The 19533-nt window shown below is 43.2% G+C and overlaps 1 protein-coding gene across 2 annotated transcripts in view; it reads left to right on the top strand.

Annotated features, from left to right (window-relative positions):
* Positions 1–7107: 7107 nt before the first annotated feature.
* The window catches only part of polr1e (RNA polymerase I subunit E), a 41278-nt gene continuing 28852 nt past the window's right edge, over positions 7108–19533 (top strand). The window contains exons 1-5 of one of the 2 annotated variants that reach the window (XM_080188627.1): positions 7108–7384; positions 11202–11305; positions 11440–11516; positions 13929–14014; positions 15790–15845. In XM_080188627.1, the coding sequence (XP_080044753.1) occupies positions 7135–7384; positions 11202–11305; positions 11440–11516; positions 13929–14014; positions 15790–15845 (573 nt within the window). In that variant the 5' untranslated portion in view covers positions 7108–7134. Of the gene's footprint in view, positions 7385–8354; positions 8611–11201; positions 11306–11439; positions 11517–13928; positions 14015–15789; positions 15846–19533 lie in introns of those variants that run through there. The other variant, XM_080188628.1, reaches the window with a different exon arrangement.

The raw sequence follows: 19533 nt of genomic DNA, 5'->3' as shown, positions 1-19533 counted from the left end.
CAGTGAAACTCAGGAGATTGTACTGATTTTCACATTGACACTGAATGAATTACACTGGTGTCCCAGGGAGAAGAGAGCTTATTGAATAACTGGGAGAAGTTTGGTACGGTCTACAAGGATATATGTCCGTTAATCGTATTGTGTAATGTACAAATCTGACATGGTGGTTTTGGTTGTATTAATTGGTTAATGGGAAAAGTAGTTTTTCTGTAGTTTTCATGTATTAGTTACCTACTAATTAATGTTTAGTCAATGATGATTTTAGTTCATTTCTTACTATTAAAGTCATAACTTATAATCTTTCATACAATTCTTCCCATCAGTTGTTGGGAAATTCAGACCTTTTCTTAAAAGTTATTTGTCTCTACGCAGATTGTAACCTTAGGTCATAGCATGCTGTTTTGGGGACAACAGCAGAATAGATAGGTAGTTTGTTGCAAGACAGAAAGCAAAGAGTAGTGTAATAAAGGGCATCTATTCAGAGTCGCAGAAGGTTGCACAAGGATCAGTGCCGGGGACACCCAAATGTTGTTCATTTATATTAATCGTATTAATAATTTAGACTTTGGAATCAAAAGCACAATTTTTAAAGTTGAGGAAGACACCAAATTGGGGGTGGGGTGAGGGTATATATAATCAATGCTGAAGAGGATAGGATGGAACAAATCCTAAGAAGAAATTGAAGTTCCAAAATTGATACATAATTTACAAATGAATTTTAGTAGGAAAAATAAGGAGGTTACTTTTTTTTTAGAGATTAACAATCTAAATGGGGTAGAGAGCAAAGGGATTTAGGACTACATATCTAGGCTGCATCTGTTACCAACTCCTCTCTTGGCCCTGATAATCTGCCTTGGCCACACACACAGTGATACATAAATAATGTAGCGATGTGTGTCTATATGGTCATGGCGTTAGTGTTTATTTCTAAATAAAATTGAAAAAAGAAAAGTTATGCCAGACTTGTACCAAACCTTGGTTGGACCCCACAAGGAGTGTTATGTTTATTCTGGCCACCACATTATAAAAAATTTACAGAGATACCTGAGGCTGCCAAAAGGATTTACATGGATGACACCAGAAATATGAGGTGAAATCTATCACAGAAGGATTATCAGGCTAGATTTATTTTCTTTTAACTAATAGAGTTCTTTAAAATGATAAGTTTTGACAGTTACAGAAAAAACGTTTCCACTTGTGGGAAGAACAAAATCAGAGACCATTGAAATAAGATACTCATCAATATGGAATTCAGAAGAAACTTCTTTACCTGAAATGTACAGAGAATGTGAATCTGGCTACCACAGGAAATTATTGAGGTGAATAGCATTGATGTATTTAAGGAGTGGCTTGATAAGTATATGAGGGAGAAGGAACAAAGCAGAATACCGATAAAAGCTGAATGTGGAAGGATATGAGGCTCAAGTAGAGCATAAATGTCAGCTTGGACTGGTTGAGTCAAATGGCTTGCTTCTGTGCTATAGATTCTCTGTGTTTCTATGTAATGTTGTGTAATTAATGTACCATTTACTTCAATTGTTGGATGTCACAGATACTTGAACTTTTTTTTAACCAACAATCAGATCTGGAAAATACATTATGGCACTCATGTCATATGCTATGAACTTAGAGATTATGGACATGTTTACTTTTTTAAACAATGAACATGACATATGGACAATTTATCTTGATCCAGGATGGAGTCCAACAGGGGTAGAGTAGGTGAATTTTTGTGATTTCTGCTCAGACAAGGACTAATTCATGTCTCCAGAAATTTATTAAAATGTAAACATCTATCGGCAGAGGACAGTTGGGGAATATACAGCTCCTACTGTGTGCATATTTACTGAAACTCAAATTCAGTTGTCACTACAGACTCAAATTGTTGAGACGTTCCTGCTCCATCACGGTAGATGTGGCGATCCATTTAAATTCCTGTTGAATTCGCCAGGGCCAAATGATACCACCAGTACAAGGGGCTTGATGTCTCAAATCTTAAAACCTAACAAAGTGAGTTAGAGCAAACAATGAAGGATCATAAAAAACTCAGAAAGTACCTGCAGCTCAGAGTAAAAATAATCAAAACCTCATTTAAGCCATTGAAGTAGCAACAAAAGGACTTCTGGCAGCCAACCTGGCAACAAGGAAAATACCAAAGCTGCTTATAACTGCAAAGAACATGATTTTAAAAAAAATCTTGAAAGTACAGTAACGTCACAATAGAAATTTCTTCTTGCAGAGAACAGTGAATTCCTTCCTTCCGTCTGTTATGGACCTGTTGCAATGATAGGCGATCTGTAGTGGATCCAGGCAATCTGGGAGGCGGAATTGATTCATGCCATGACTAACCTTTCAAAGCACTTCATAATGATGGATGTCAGAGCCACTGGCTGATAGTCATTAAGGCATGCTGTCTGACTTTTCTTTGGTACCAGGATGACGATTATCTTCTTGAAGGAGATAGTTGCCCGAGGGCAGGAAGGAAATCTGGTCCTTACCTGGTCTGCCTACGTGTGACTCCAGAGCCACAGCAACGTGATTGACTCTCAAACTGTCCTTGGGCAACTAAGGATGGGCAATAGATGCTGGCCAGCCAGCGACACCCATGTCTCATGAATGAATAAAAAAGCCTTCTTGAAAGTCAACCCATGGAAAGCAACTGGCCCAGATGGCAGGGGTGTTTGCAGACATCTTTAACCTCTCTTTACATCAATTTGAGGTTCCTATCTCCTTCAAGAAGATAACCATCATCCTGGTACCAAAGAAAAGTCAGACAGCATGCCTTAATGACTATCAGCCAGTGGCTCTGACATCCATCATTATGAAGTGCTTTGAAAGGTTAGTCATGGCATGAATCAATTCTGCCTCCCAGATTGCCTGGATCCACTACAGATCGCCTATCATTGCAACAGGTCCATAACAGACGCCTTCTCCCTAGCTCTATATTCAACTGTGGAACACCTGGATAACAAAGTCACCATCAACATCAAAACTATTATTCCTAAGAAACTCATCTCCAAATTCTGTGGCCTGGGGCTTGCTCTTCCCTCTGCGACTGGATCCTAGACTTCCTAACCCATAGACCGCAATCAGTAAGGATAGGCAATAACTCCTCCTCCACGATCATCCTCAACACTGGTGCTCCACAAGGTTGTGTCTTCAGCCCTTTACTAAACTCCTTATACATCTATGATTATAGGGCCAAATTCCCTTCCAACTCGATTTTCAAGTTTGCTGATGACACCACCATAGTGAGTCGGATCTCAAACAATGATGAGTACAGCAATGAGACAGAGAATCTGGTGAACTGGTGTGATCTTCCTCAATGTCAACAAAATGAAGGAGATAGTCATCGACTTCTGAAAACATAGTGGAGAACGTGCCCCTGTCTACATCAACAGGGACGAATTGGAAATGGTTGAGAACTTTAAGTTTCTAAATGTCCAGGTCACCAAAACCTGTCCTGGTCCCTCCATGCCAATTCTATGGTTAAGAAAGCCCAACTTTCTCAGAAGACTAAGGAAATTTGACATGTCCGCTATAAGCATTCTTTCTGGCTGTACCACAGTATGGCTCCTGCTCTGCCCAAGACCGCTAAGAACTTCAAAGGGTCATGAAAGAAGTCCAGTCCATCATGCAAATCCACTGATACTGTCTACACTTCCCACTGCCTCGGAAAAGCAACCAGCATAATTAAGGACCCCATACATTCCGAACATTCTCTCTTCCATCTGCTTCTGTTGGGAAAAAAGATACAAAGTTCTGAGGTCATGTATTGACTGATTCAAGAACAGCTTCTTCCCTGCTGCCGTCAGATTTTTGAATGTACCTACCTTGCATTAAATTGATTTTTTCTATACCTAGCTATGACTGTAACACCCCATTCTCCACCCTTTCCTTATCTATGAATGGTATGCTTTGTCTGTATAGTGCACAAGAAACAATACTTTTCACTGTATGTTAATAAATGTGACAATAATAAAACAAAACAAATCAAAGAAATTCTCTGCCCCAAAGGATGGTGGAGGCAGGATCATTTTTATTTATTATTAGTGTCACAAGTAGGCTTACATTAACACTGCAATGAAGTTACTGTAAAAATCCTCTTTTAAGAATTAGAAGTATTTAAAGTGGAGGTGGATAATAATTTAAAGATTGAGGAGTAGAGGACTCTGGGGAAATGGCACAGAAAAGGAGTTAAGGACGTCATAGATCACCAGTGATTGTATTGAGTGACTCGGCAGGTTTGAAGGGCCTGGTGGCCGACTCCTGCTTGCATTCTTGTGGCTGGACTAGTGGAAAACATGAAATCTGCACTTTGCCAATACCAGCTATCCCATTAACAAAAACATTGAAACAATCCAAAAACGATATAAATACCACACAGGCACAGCCAGAAAAGCAAGCTATATATCAATGGGGAAAAGCCCAGGTCACGAAAGTTAATGTTGACTCTGATGAAGAGCATAAGAACAGCAGTTGGCCATTTGGATTCTGAAGTCTGTTCTGCCATTCGATTAGATTATGGATTGCAATAATCTCACTGAGGCCATTACCAACACCCTTTATTTACACAGTGATTAAAGCACTGCTTCTGCGACTAAAGCCGCAAGTCAAAGCCCAGAGACCTGCAGTACCCTGTTCACATAGAGACAGCTGGTTTTAAACTCCCACTGCTCCTTTCCTATGGGTGAGCCTCCATTAGCACAGGAGAGGTATTCATACTCCATGAGGCCCATGTAGAGATCTCCTAATGATCCCCTGTATCTTCAGTGACCATTATAACATGGAGTTGAGGTACAGATTATCCATTTACCCATCTTTGTTCCATATCCCTTAGACTCTCAACTAATAAAAAAAATCTCAGTCTTCAAAACTTTAATTGATCCAGCATTCACAACAACAATAACTTATATTTATATAGCATCTTTAACATAACATCGCAATGTGCTTCATAGGAGCATTATTGAACCGAGTCTGACACTAAAACATATAAGGCGATATTAAGTCAGATGACCTAAATCTTTGTCAAACAGGCAAACTTAAAGAAGTGTCTTAAAAGAGGAAAGTGAGGTGGAGAGGTGGAGGTAGTAGGGAGGGAATTCCAGCACTTGGGTTCTAGGCAACTGAAGGGCTGACCACCAATGTTGGAGAAATTTATAATTGGAAATGCACAGGAAACCAGAATTAAAAGAGTGCAGATAGCATAGAAAGTTGTGAGGTTAAAAGAGATTATAGAATAGGGAGGGGCAATGGAGTGGAGGGATTTGAAAACAAGGATGAGAATTTTAAAATCAAGATGTTGCTTGACAGGGAGCTAGTGTAGGTCGGCGAGCACAAGAGCGATAGAATTGGGACTTTTCGTGAGTTAAAACACGGGGAGCAGAGTTTTAGATTACCCCAAGGTCTGGAGAGTAGAATGTGGGAGATCCAGCCAGGAATGCTTTGCAACAGTTGAGTCCAGAATAATGAAGGCATGGATGAGGGTTTCTGCAACAGATGAGTTGAGGAAGAGGTGAAGGTAAGTGATGTGACAGAGGTGGAAACAGACAGTCTTAGAGGTGGCATGAAAATTAGGTCAGAAACTCACCTCAGGGTCAAATGTGACATCAGAATTGCAAACAGACCTACCTTAATCAAAGACAATTTCCAGGGAGACAGAAAGGTTAGAAGTTGGAAACATTGTTTGGCGAGGTGACCAAAAACATTTGCTTCAGTTTTCCCAGTACTAAACTGAAGGAAATTTCTGTTCATCCAGTACTGGGTATCAGGTAATTTAGCAACAGTGGAGAAGTTGAGAAAGGTGATGATGAGATACAGCTGGCTATCATCAGTGTACATGTGAAAACAACACAGCGGTCAAGGGACAGCATGTAGATCCAAAATAGGAAGTGGGCAAAGGATAGATCTTTGGGGATACCAGAGGTAATGGTATAGGAACACAAGGAGAAGCTATTGCAAATGATTCTCTAGCTTTGATTAGAAAGAAACCATATGAGAGCAGCTCCACCCAGTGGAGAGACGATGGAGAAGGATGGTGAAGTCAGCAGCATCAACGGTTATGGACAGATTGAGAAGGATGAGGAGGGCAAGCTTACCCTGGTCATGGTCACATAGGATGTCAGTTAAGAACTTAGAGCTGATTTGACACCGTTGCAGGGGTACAAACCTGTTTGGAGGTTTCCATGGAAGTTCTGGGAAAAATTTGGGAGGCAACAACGCATGCAAGGGTTTTGGAAAGAAAAAGGGTTTGTGATAGGATGGAGGGGTTAAGGAGGAAATTACAGAAAGATACAAGTTCAGGGTTGGGGCAAGTGGGAGATTAAAGGAAGCTTTACCCAGGTGGGTTGGTGGAGGGATATCATTGCTGTCTGTGCCGACAGTTGCCAAGACTCTCAATTCTGGAATGCCATTATTAGACCTCTCTATAGTCTAAGGTGATTTGGCATAGTAAGGATTAACGTGGGACTGAAGAACAGTACAGCCACAGTATGATGTGGAGAGACTGGAGTACAAATCAACATGGTTAGCTCCTAGTCTGGGCTATCTTTTGTACATACGTATATAGTTATGTGTTATCAACAAAAACTACTTACTGTTCAACCTTACAAGCCTTTGAACTTCTTCGTGACACCCGCTGAATAATTTATAACAATCTCTGCCTTTTAACTTTCTCACCGAAATATTGGCCTTGAAACATACCTTTTTGACCAAGCATTTGGTCATCTATCATCATATTTTCATATGACTAAGAGTAAATAACACTGCTGTGAAACCGTTTAAGGCGTTATATAAATACAAGTTATTTTTAGATCCAAATCTTCAGCAGGTCACGATGTGAGGTTTTGACCTCTATGGCAACATTCCAAAGGCGATCTGGCGGTGTTACTGGCGCCGAGCGGCTCTGGGTCTGTAGGTGGCGGTGTTACTGGCGCCGAGCGGCTCTGTGCTGTCAGTGGCGGTGTTACTGGCGCCGAGCGGCTCTGGGTCTGTAGGTGGCGGTGTTGCTGGCGCCGATGTGCTCTGAGCCTGTAGGTGGTGACGTTGCTGGCGCCGAGCGGCTCTGGGCCCTAGGTGGCGGTGTTACTGGCGCCGAGCGGCTCTGGGCCCTAGGTGGCGGTGTTGCTGGCGCCGATGTGCTCTGAGCCTGTAGGTGGCGACGTTGCTGGCGCCGAGCGGCTCTGGGCCCTAGGTGGCGGTGTTACTGGCGCCGAGCGGCTCTGGGCCCTAGGCGGCGGTGTTACTGGCGCCGAGCGGCTCTGGGTCTGTAGGTGGCGGTGTTGCTGGCGCCGAGCGGCTCTGGGCTGTGGATGGCGGTGTTGCTGGCGCCGAGCGGCTCTGGGCTGTGAATGGCGGTGTTGCTGGCGCCGAGCGGCTCTGTGCTGTAGGTGATGGTTTTGCTGGCGCCGAGCTGCTCTGGGTCTGTAGGCGGCGGTATTGCTGGCGCTGAGCGGCTCTGTGCTGTCGGTGGCGGTGTTGCTGGCGCCGAGCGGCTCTGTGCTGTCAGTGGCGGTGTTGCTGGCGCCGAGCGGCTCTGTGCTGTCAGTGGCGGTGTTGCTGGCGCCGAGCGGCTCTGTGTTGTAGGTGGCGGTGTTGCTGGCGCCGATCTGCTCTGGGCCTGTAGGTGGCGGCATTGCTGGCGCCGATCTGCTCTGGGCTGTGGGTAGCGGTGTTGCTGGCGCCGAGTGGCTCTAGGCTGTTGATGGTGGTATTGCTGGCGCCGACATGCTCTGGGCTATAGGTGGAGATATCGCCGGTGCAGAGCGGCTTTGGGCCTGTAGGTGGCGATGTTGCTGGCGCTGAGTGGGCTGTGTGCTGTAGGTGGCGGTGTAGCTAGCGCCGAGCGGCTCTGTGTCTGTAGGTGGCGGTATCGTCGGCGCCGAGCGGCTCTGGGTCTGTAGGTGGCGGTATCGTCGGCGCCGAGCTGCTCTGGGTCTGTAGGTGGCGGTGTTCCTGGCTGCGAGTTGCTCTGTGCTGTAGATGGCGGTGTTGCTGGCGCCGAGCCACTTTGTGCTGTAGATGGCGGTGTTGCTGGCGCCGATCCGCTCTGTGCTGTAGATGGCGGTGTTGCTGGCGCCGAGCTGCTCTGGGCTGTACATGGCGGTGTTGCTGGCACCGAGTCGCTCTGGGCTGTAGATGGCGGTGTTGCTGGCGCCGAGTCGCTCTGGGCTGTAGATGGCGGTGTTGCTGGCGCCGAGCTGCTCTGTGCTGTAGATGGCGGTGTTGATGGCGCCGAGTCGCTCTGGGCTGTAGATGGCGGTGTTGCTGGCGCCGAGCTGCTCTGGGCTGTAGATGGCGGTGTTGCTGGCGCCGAGCTGCTCTGGGCTGTAGATGGCGGTGTTGCTGGCGCCGAGCTGCTCTGGGCTGTAGATGGCGGTGTTGCTGGCGCCGAGCTGCTCTGGGCTGTAGATGGCGGTGTTGCTGGCGCCGAACTGCTCTGTGCTGTAGATGGCGGTGTAGCTGGTGCCGAGCGGTTTGTCCGTGCCAGGCGCTGATGTGTGGTCCTGTTTTATAAATGAGCGGCCTGTTTGGTGTCTGTGATGGCGGCGGTCAGTGTGTGGAAATACAGAGATTTAGCGGAATTGGGTCCGGAACAATCGGCCACACTTGGTAACGGCTGCGAATTTATCCTGGATGAGACGGGCAGCGGGGAAAGACCGGACTGATGGGTAGTGGTGAGACAGAGGGAGAGAAACGTGGACACAGAGTCTGAGTGTTAGATGACAGTGAGACAGACAAGAGGAGAGAACTGGAGGACAGTGGGTGGGTGAAGGGAGAGTCACAGAAAATAGTATGTTTCAGATAACCTTAGCCGGTGATGTGCTTTTGCAACGTAGTTACTGTGGGTAATATAGAAGTCAGAATAACAGATGGCAATGTGAAAATATGATGATGCTCAAAGAAGCGCAGTAACTGAAAAGCAAAGTAATGTAATGCTGGAAGTCTGAAATAAAGATACAAAAATGCTGCAAATTATCAGTCAGACAACACCTAAAGATCCCCATTGTGATTTATTGAATCCTCTTGCATAATATTCACTCCTCTCTTCGCCAACTCCCCTTCTCACCTTCTACACCAGGGCCACAGTACTCCATTAGAACCACAGAATCCTTACAGTGCAGGAAGAGGTCATGCGGCCTGTCAAGTCTGCATTGACTCTCCAAAAGAACATCCCACCTCAGCCTTCCATCCCATCCCTGTGCATTTATCATGGCTAACCCATTTAAACCACTGCATCTTTGGACTGTAGGAGGAAACCAGAGCACCTTGAGAAAACCCATGGGGTGAACTCCACACAGTCACCCAAGACTGGAATTGAATCCAGGTCCCTGGCACTGTGAGGCAGTACTGCTAACCACCGTGCTGCCCAATGGATTAATTTAGTGCACATTTTCCATGCTCCCCTCCCCTTTCACCTTTCTGAAGGGACTATTCACCCTTTGATATCCTGGTCCACTTCTCGGTAACCCCCAAAATCTCATTCCGTCCCCATGGCACCAGTCCGTGCATGCAGGATGTGTAACATCTGTCCTGTTACTTCCTGTCTCATTGTTGAAGGCACCAGGAGAAGCAGTGATTTATGTGTCCTACTTTCAACCTGATATAATGATTAGATGACATGTTCAGATGATGTTGATTGACAGGACACAAGGATAACTCCCTCCCTCTTCAAAAGAATGACATGGGAATTTCTGTGTTAACCTGAGTTTAGCATTGTCTTCGATAGTGTAGCACACTCAGTTCTGCACTGAAATGTCAGCCTTGAATTTTGTGCTTGAGGCCTAGTGTGGGACTTCAACTCAGAATGTTCTGACTTGGGTGAGAGTGCTACTGAGCCACGACTGACATGTGGCTCATTCAGATGGCGTATCTTATTTAGAAATCTTACTGCATTTGGTTATGAGTAATGAAATAGCTCAGGTAGATGAACTGAGTGTGGATGAATACCATGGGAGCAGTGACCACATCATGGTAAGATTTAAGATTCAATTGGAAAGGGGAAAAAGTGAGGTTAAACATTAGAACTCCAGATTGTATTAGATTAGACTTTAAAAAGGTGGTGAGTAAGATGAGGGGATCTGATCGAAGTATATAAAATTCTAAAAGGGATTGATAGAGTAAATGTAGACCAAATGTTTCCACTTATGGGGCAATCTAGAACAAGAGTCACAGGTGTAGGTTGAGAAGCGGTAGATTTAAACATGAAATGAAAAGGAACAACTCGCAGAGGGTGGTGAAGTTATGGAACTCGTTGTCCCATAGCATGGTGGGTCTGAATCATTAAATGGTTTCAAGAGGGAAATAGATATATTTCTAATTTTAAAAAATGGGTTAAAGGGATATGGAGAACAGGTGGGGAGGTGGATTTGAGACCAGGAAGAGATCAACCATTATCTGATTGAATGACAGAGCAGGCTCAAAGGGCTGAATTTGCTCCTAATTCCTATGTTTCTAGTTCTGAGAGTTGGAAGAAACTGGCAAATAGAACTGAGCACTATTTACTAGCTGAACTACATTGTTCATACTAAATATCAGTATACTTTTAATTCAAAGATGTTTAATTCAAATTACTGCTATTGAATAATCAAAAAAAGACACATTGTTCCGTTTTATTTAAATTTCTCAGTGGGTGATTTATATTTATTCCACTAACATAGAAGCCTTGAATTAACAAGTCAATGACACGTACATGATGGGCCCAATTTTTATTCCCATGTAATTATGTTATGACAGACTTGATGTGTAGCATATGGTGACTTGGTAGCCCTGATTTTGCATCAGCAATCCACAAACAATGAGTTCACATCCTACCATGGAAAATTGTGCAATTGAATTCAATAAATTTAGTAATTATGGGCTAACTCCAGATAAAATAACATCAAAGCAGACAAATTATCATAATCCAACTGGTCCATGAATGTCCTTCAGGAAAGGGAACCTGGTGCTCTACTCTACCCTGGTCTACACATGACTGCAGCCCTAAGGACGTAATTGAGTTTTAATAGGTTCAGGGCAACAAACATTGCTTTGCTAACCTTTCCCACAACCCAAGAACACAGGAATTTATTCATGTTCAGTTTAAAAATTAATCATAATGCATTGATTGTAAAAGAAAAAGTTACCCAGAACTATTTGATTGCTATACAGGTTATGCTCTGGAATGCTAATTACATTTATAAAAATGTTGTCCTGTTTTGCAGTTCAGTTTTCCAATGGGAAACTCTCAAATTCAGAAAAAGTGAAATTTCAGCTGCACAAAAATATACACACAAATCACCCCCGGAAGAAGGATCAGCTTATCTTGGTAAGATTTGAGTGAAGAATATTTATTCATGCCATTGTTCAGACTGCCAAGGCTGGTTACTCTCTTTAAATGATGTTAACAATGTTGCTAGTTTGTTCCACTTAATCAAGATGATTCTTCTTCATCCCTTGTAGTCTGCTGAGACAGATAGATTGACATACGTTGGAAATAATTTTGGATCCAGTGCCCTGAAGTGTAACTCATTGTGCAAGTAAGCGTTTTTCTTGTGACTTGAGGGCAGAATTCCATTTATGTGTAAAGTGCTGAAAAGATGCAAAAAGTTGTCAACATGTGAGAAGAGGAAGGAAAAGTGATGACAAACTGGCACACTCTTGTCACTTTTTACACCTGATGTAGATTAGTTGGAATAAAATTGTCTTCCTTACAGTTTGACCTACCACATTGTAAAGTAAGGATAATAAATTTGCAGGATGAGGAATCAGTAGATAACTCTTTGAAAGATTTGCCCAGGCGAGATCAAACTCCTACACTCAGTGCTTTGACCGATGAAGGCAAATGTGCCAAATGCCTTCTTCACCACCCTGTCTACCTATGATGCCACTTTCAAGAAACTATGTGACTGCATCCCTAGGTCTCTCTGTTTGACAACATCCCCCAGGGCCCCATCATTAACTGTGCCTGTCCTGTCTGGATTTGTCTTACCAAAATGCAACACCTTGCATTTATTTGAATTAAATTCCATCTGCCATTCCTCGGCCCACTGGCCCAGTTAATCAAAATCCCGTTGTAGTCTTAGACAACCCGCCCCCTACACCACCAATTTTGGTGTCATCTGCAAACTTGCTAACCTTGCTTTCTATATGCTCATTCAAATCATTTATATAAATGACAAATAACAGTGGACCCAGCACTGATTCCTGTGGCACACTGCTGCTCACAGGCCTCCAGTCTGGATGAGAATACAGGGTAGACCATTTAGGACTGAGATGAGGTCAAATTTCTTCACTCAAAATGGTAGCGAACCCGTGGAATTCACTACCACATAAGGCTTGGAAATCAAGTCACTGGATATATTCAAGAAAGAGATAGATTTCTTTAGATTTTAATGGCATAAAGGGTCTGAGGAGAAATAATAAATATGGCATTGAGATTGGGGATTAACCATGATCATATTGAATGGCGGAGCAGGCTCAACGGGTCAAATGGCCTATTCCTGCACCTAGTTTCTGTGTTTCAAACACAAGAAAACTGACCTGCATGTAGAAAACCTTGATTGAGTGTTTCCAGCAACTTATTTCTGTTTTTATGCTTTGAGTACTTACAGAATTTTTAATCCACAACATACAGTTCGCTAAGTTCTCAGCATTCTTTCTGATAAACTTTAACACTATAATATATCATAAATGTAAAATCTGGTATGTGTATGAACTTCCTGTGAATGTCACACACTGTCTCATTCAGGTTTCTGTGTCAACAGTAATTATGTAGCATGTACAAACTCTTTAACAGTACATACCTGTCACAATACCTGCAGCTTCTCAATTGACTTGTGTATTAATTCTTGAAGTATTATTTAAGTTAACCACACTTTGCAGCTTGATTGAGACACACATACCATTAGCAGCAGAGTAATACTGTGTGGCTTAATGGTGTAATGTTTGTGTCCTTATAAAGCTTTGTGATGTTTTGCTACCTTGTGTAAATGGTGACTGCTATAACTATGAACCTTGAGTCATGTTTTCACTCAATACTTACATTAATGTACATTTCAGCAGAGATTGCTGGATAATGATGGAAGTCAGGAAAATTTCTCTCCTGTCCTATGAGCTAAGGTGGCTAATTTAAAATAAGAATTCATCAGCAAAGTGAACACTTTATGAACTAATACATGTCCATAGTTTGGCCAAAGTAACAAAGAGTACACCAGTTCCTTGCACTTTATCAGGTTTTGATTTCTCTCATTTTCTCCCAATGAACGGTTTTCGTAACTTAGTGAGTTTCTGAACGTTCTTTATGGCTGAGTGTTGAGAATTTTTTAACCACTGAGAAAGAGATAGAATGGGGGGGAATTGGCATGGGTGGTGTGAATCACAGTCAACCTTGATACTGCTGCCATCTGACATCCAGGTGGATGTTTCCAGCACAGTATGTTGGAGGACATTCCCTGGCCAACGTTTTACTGTCCTGTGAGGAGGTGCTGTGCTCAGCTGTGGTATCTCTTCTACCTAAAATCAACGAGCCTGCCATAGATTGTGCGTCAAAACTAGGACCTTTGCTCATTGCTACCAGTAATGTTTTTATTTTTACCTTGGCTGTAATGATGATCTTCTGAGACTCCAGTATCATCTTCTCAATCTGGAAAATTGGCAAGGCAGAAAGTTTAATTGTATAATGTAGATTACTTGGGCTGTTCAAGTTACCTTTTGTTTTATATTTTTTATATATGTAGTTAATTTGGCTGCTGTATGTTACATTTTGATGGGACGTTTAGCCTGCTTAGAGGAGGCTGAAAAACTGTGTTGCAGCATTGATAGAAAAGTGACTTTTTTTTTGCGTTTCTGGTTTTTGTGTAAGTTAAAAGGCTAATACTTAGAAATTACAGCTCCAGTAATGCAAATGATTGATAAGTTATTGCACAAAAATGTGTTCCTATTCTATTCAGGTATTTTGTTGGTGTGCTAAATAAAAACACAGGGAAAATGGAAGTGTATGATGCTCAGCTGTTCAATATGCAACCTTTCTTTCCTGGTAAGTCCCTTCAGTATGTAGCTTTTGCCCACCCAGTGCACATATTTAGATATGACTAAATCAGGCTTCTTTGCAACTTAGATATGTGTTGTAGTTAATGTAGAAGCATTTGAGGCACTTCGTAGAAATATCATCAGCCAAAGTAGGGTACTGATTCAGAGAGATATTAGATGGGTGCCTGTGAGCTTGTTGGTCAAAGGAATTGGTGTTGGGAAGGGCCCTGAATTGCAGAAATTTAAGTAGGGAATTTCAGAATGTGGGCTAGGATACAAAAGATCATAGATAGAGGAACAGATAATGTGGGGAGGGCGATTGCACAGCTGGAGAAGATAGGGAGTTGGAAGACAGAAGATATAAAGATAGGCAAAGGCGTTGCTAAAAGAAAGTTCAAACACATGAGAATTTCAAATTGTGGTTAGAGGCTTTGGGTGACTAGGAACAAAGTAGGTTAGCATAGATAAGTGATGGACAAGTGGGACTTGGTGCAGAGTAAGATTACAACTTTGGATGAACTAAAATCATGATGTGGATATGCTGGCGTTGGACTGGGGTAAACACAGTAAAAAGTCGGGTTTTAGTCCAACCGATTATCAAATAAATCGGTTGGACTAAAACCTGGTGTTGTCAGACTTTTTACTGAACTAAAATCGACAGAGGATGAAGTCATGGAGACCAGTCAGGAGGATGTTTGAATAGTTGAGTCTGAAAATGACAAAAGCATGGATGAAGATTTTGTGTGTAGGTGGACTGAGGTAGGGGCAGATGTTGCAAATGTTGGGGAGATAGAAATAGGTGGTCTTGTGATACCCAAGATATAGGTTCAGAAGCTCTGGTTGACATTGGATGCCAATTTTTCAACAGATTGGGACAATATCTGGAGGGGAATCAAACTGATGGGCAGGGCCTGGTGTCTATGCAGGTGGCTGAAGATAATAACTTCAGGCTTCCTGATGTTTGACTGGAGCAAACTGCCCAGAGAGAAGTTGCAAGCAGTCTGATGGCAAAAGTTGGCAGAGGGTTTGATAGCAGGGGTAGAGTTCAGTGTTCATGTGAAATACAACACATTGTAAATGAGGAAAACGAGGGGACCAGGGACATGTTTTTGGGGTACTCCGGAAGTAAACATGAAGGGGCCAAGAGCCCATTCCTGAGGGACTTGAGGCAGTGATATGAGTGCGAGAAGGGAAGTCATTGCTGGGCCAAAGGAAGAGTTGGTGGAATGGTGCCCAATGAAATGGACTTGAGGGAGGGTAGAAATGGAATTTGAGAGTGTGGGGCCTAGATGTTTCAAGGCATGTGGAAACAATGGTATATACAAAAGACAGTGTGGGGACAGTAGTGGTAAATTGCTCAAGAAAGCAGGGCCAGTCGAGAATGGGTGGTGGAACAGGCAAATGGGTTAGAGTTTTAAGAGGTTGCAAAGATGGAAAGGGATAACAAAATTGAAAATTTAAACGCAAGGGTAAAGATGTTACAGGACTAGGAGCCATGCTTAGTCATTGAGAGTAGAAGTAATAGGTGAACAGGACTCCATATTATGTATTCAAGGATGTTTGAGAAATGTGATGCGGTACAGTATAAATGCACTTTGTTTATTTCTTGGAATTTATTGGAGGATGTCTGGAACTATGTTTTATTATGGTCTAGCAAGGAACTAAAGCACCATCACCTGTGAAATCAATTGTGTTTCCAGTGCTAGTCTTTTAACCAAGAATTGATTGAAATGTCCAATAATGAATTGAAGCAACATATTGATGCTTTTGTCATCTTCTCAGGAGAATCTGCTACAGAAGGAGATACCAAAGAAAAACTTACATCTTACAGGGAGAAGGTAATTACTCTGTGCAGCACTTGACAAAGATTACATCTGTGGGATGCATTACATCTACTTGCCAAGGCTTCTTCAGCGCTTCTCAAACATCACCTCCACCAGCCAGAAAGACATGGGCAAGAGTGCAATGAAAATTTACTTCACTGGCCTCTGGGATGAGGGGATTGTCTTATGAGGAGAGATTGACTAGACTGGACCTACACTCCCTGGCATTTTGAAGAAAGAGAAATGTTCTAATTGAAACATGTATAATTCTTAAGAGGCTTGATTGTGTAGACACACGCGTCCTTTGATTGAACAGAGGGGAGTACGGTAGGATGAGAGAAGAATTGGCAAATGTGGACTGGGGGAGCGCGTTGGAAGGTAGGTCTGCTGAGGAGCAGTGGAGGATCTTTAAGGAGATCTTTCTTGGTGCTCAGCAGAAATTTATTCCGATGGTCAAAAAGGACCGTAGGAGGAGAGGTAATAAGCCATGGATAACAAAGGAGGTGAAGGAAAGTGTTAAATTAAAAGCGGAGGCGTTTAGAGTAGCTAAGAGCAGTGGGCGAGAAGAGGATTGGGAGAGGTTTAAATGTTAACAAAGATTGACAAAGAAGTTGATAAAGAAGGGTAGGAGAAACTATGAAGCTGGGCTAGCGCTTAATATAAAAAAGGATAGCAAGAGTTTTTATAAATACATAAAAAGGAAGAGGCTGGCTAGGGTGAACGTTGGTCCCTTAGAGGATGAGAAGGGGGACTTAGTGGTAGGGGATGGGGATATGGCTGAGGTCTTGAATAACTTTTTTGTTTCTGTCTTCACGGAGGAGGACGTGAATAATTTGCCGGGTGTTAGAGATGGAAAGGTGGTAGGACTGGAGGGTCTTAATGACATTACTGTTACTAGAGAGGCGGTGCTTGACAGACTGGAGGGGCTGATTGTGGACAAGTCGCCAGGACCGGATGGAATGCATCTGAGGGTTCTGAAAGAAATGGTGGAGGTGATAGTGGATGCCTTGGTGGTTATTTTTCAGACGTTGCTGGATTCTGGGGAAGTGTCGGAAGATTGGAAAATGGCTAATGTTACGCCATTGTTTAAGAAGGGTGCCAGGCAAAAGGCAGGGAATTATAGGCCGGTTAGTTTAACGTCTGTTGTAGGTAAAATGTTAGAATCCGTCATCAAGGAGGAAATAGCGAGGCATCTTGAGGGGAATTGCTTGATAGAGCAGACACAGCACGGTTTCGTTAAAGGGAAGTCGTGTCTGACAAATTTACTGGAGTTCTATGAGGATGTGTCTAGGGCGGTGGATAGAGGAGAGCCGGTGGATGTGGTCTTTCTTGATTTTCAGAAGGCGTTTGACAAGGTACCTCACAAGAGGTTATTGCAGAAGGTCAGGGGACATGGAGTTGGGGGTAGGGTGTTAGCGTGGATAGAGGCTTGGTTGTCAAATAGGAGGCAGAGAGTGGGGGTCAATGGGTGCTATTTGGATTGGCAGATGGTGACTAGTGGAGTGTCCCAGGGGTCGGTGCTGGGGCCTCAGCTATTTACCATTTATATAGATGATCTGGAGGACGGAACTGAGTGTATGGTGTCGAAATTTGCTGATGACACCAAGATTGGTGGAATGGCAAATTGTGCGGAGGGTGTGGAGAGTCTACAGAAGGATCTAGATAGTCTGGGCGAATGGGCCCGGAACTGGCAAATGGAATTTAATGTTGGCAAGTGCGAGGTGGTCCACTTTGGTAGGAATAATGGTAGGAAGGATTATTACTTACGTGGCGAAAAACTGCAGCAGGCGACGGTGCAGAGGGACCTCGGGGTCCTTGTGCATGAGTCGCAAAAACCCAGCTTGCAGGTGCAGCAGGTTGTCAGGAAGGCGAATGGGGTGCTGGCCTTCATAGCGAGGGGGATTGAATATAAAAGTAGGGAGGTCTTGCTGCGGCTATATAGGGCATTGGTGAGGCCGCAGCTGGAGTACCGTGTGCAGTTTTGGGCGCCGTACTTACGCAAGGATATTTTGGCCTTGGAGGGAGTGCAGAGGAGGTTTACTAGGCTGATACCGGAGTTGAGGGGTTGAGCTATGAGGAGAGGCTGAATAAACTAGGCTTGTACTCGTTAGAGTTTAGAAGAATGAGGGGAGATCTCATTGAGACGTATAAGATGATGAATGGGATGGATAGGATAGAGGTGGAGAGACTCTTCCCGCTCAGAAAGGATAGTAGGACTAGGGGGCACAGCCTCAAGATAAAGGGGGAGCGGTTTAGAATGGAGTTGAGGAGGAACTTCTTCACTCAAAGGGTGGTGAATCTCTGGAATTCTCTGCCTGTTGAAGTGGTGGAGGCTACCTCGCTAAATATTTTTAAGACGCGGGTTGATGGGTTTTTGATAGGAGAGGGGATTAAGGGTTATGGGGAGAGGGTGGGAATGTGAAACTGAGCCACGACAGATCAGCCATGATCTCATTGAATGGCGGGGCAGGCTCGAAGGGCTAGATGGCCTACTCCTACTCCTGCTCCTATTTCTTATGTTCTTATGAAATATTCTCTCTCTGCGGAATATAGAATGTAGGGTCACAATCTAAGAATAGAGGGTCTGCCATTTAGGGCTGAAATGAGGCAGAATTGTTTTCACTCAAAGGGTTCTGAATCGTTGGACTTCTCTACTCCAGAGAACTGTGAGTGCTCCATCATTGAGTATACAGTATTCAAGACTGAGGTTGATAGAATTGTGGGTACTTATTGAATCAAGGGAGATGGGGTTAGTACAGGAAGATGAAGTTGAGGTAAATAATCAGCTATGATCTTGCTGAGCTTTGGATCAGTTTCCTATTCCAGCTCCTATTTCCTATGTTATGTATAAATTCACCATGACCACAAGTTCAGCAAATGGAAATATAGAGCAAGACACAATTGATTGCTTAACAATAAGGTTCTCTGACATAAATTTATATTTAGTAGTACCGTAGTTTGGTGATTGTGATATTGGACTAACAACCCAGCGATTGAATTTAGATTCTTCATTTACTTAATGAGTGATAATTGTTTGAAAGACAACAAGCAAATGGAGGCAAGATCATTCTTCGGAATACAACTGGACATCACGATGGAAAAGTTAAGGTAGCAGCTGGAAAGGACACAATTCACCCTGTTTACCAACACGTTTATGTGTTTGTAAAGTTCTTTCTCATTCCTTTCTCCACACTAGGCTGAAATATTGTCAACCTGTTTTTTTAATATATTGGGCTTTGAATGTTGCTTTATAAATAATTGCCAGTATTCTTGATTCCCTTAGATCGAATTACTGCTCTAGTCATTCTCACCCCTTCACTTCTACCTTATGTCTCTCATCAATGGACTGTTCTAGTGCAATAATGGAGTGAGTTTTTCTCAACGTTGGTGATGTTACGTTTTAATGACATCCTTCAGCTGAATGTATGAGGCTTTCTCGTAGGCGTTAACAAATCTGGCTGTCATCTGGCAGGAGGCACAATTCAGTACTTTGAGTTGGTTTGTGTTTACTTTTCCATCTCATAGGGCATTATGTGCTCATGTCACAAATGAGAACTAATGGAATTTGCTCGGTAATGGTAAACAAGTGAAAGTAAGTGGGAAACCTCAATTTCTCCATGCTTTTGGGGTGATTGCTTAATTAGAATATTGCATTGAGTTTTAGTTTAATCAGCCTGTACAGGCCAGTGAATAGGAAGGAAGT

Source organism: Carcharhinus amblyrhynchos, chromosome 5, assembly GCF_965287045.1.
Source record: "Carcharhinus amblyrhynchos chromosome 5, sCarAmb.v2.hapA, whole genome shotgun sequence".
Classification (NCBI taxonomy): Eukaryota; Metazoa; Chordata; class Chondrichthyes; order Carcharhiniformes; family Carcharhinidae; genus Carcharhinus; species Carcharhinus amblyrhynchos.
The sequence above is the reverse complement of the archived record's forward strand: the minus strand, read 5'-3'. Positions and strand labels throughout refer to the sequence as shown.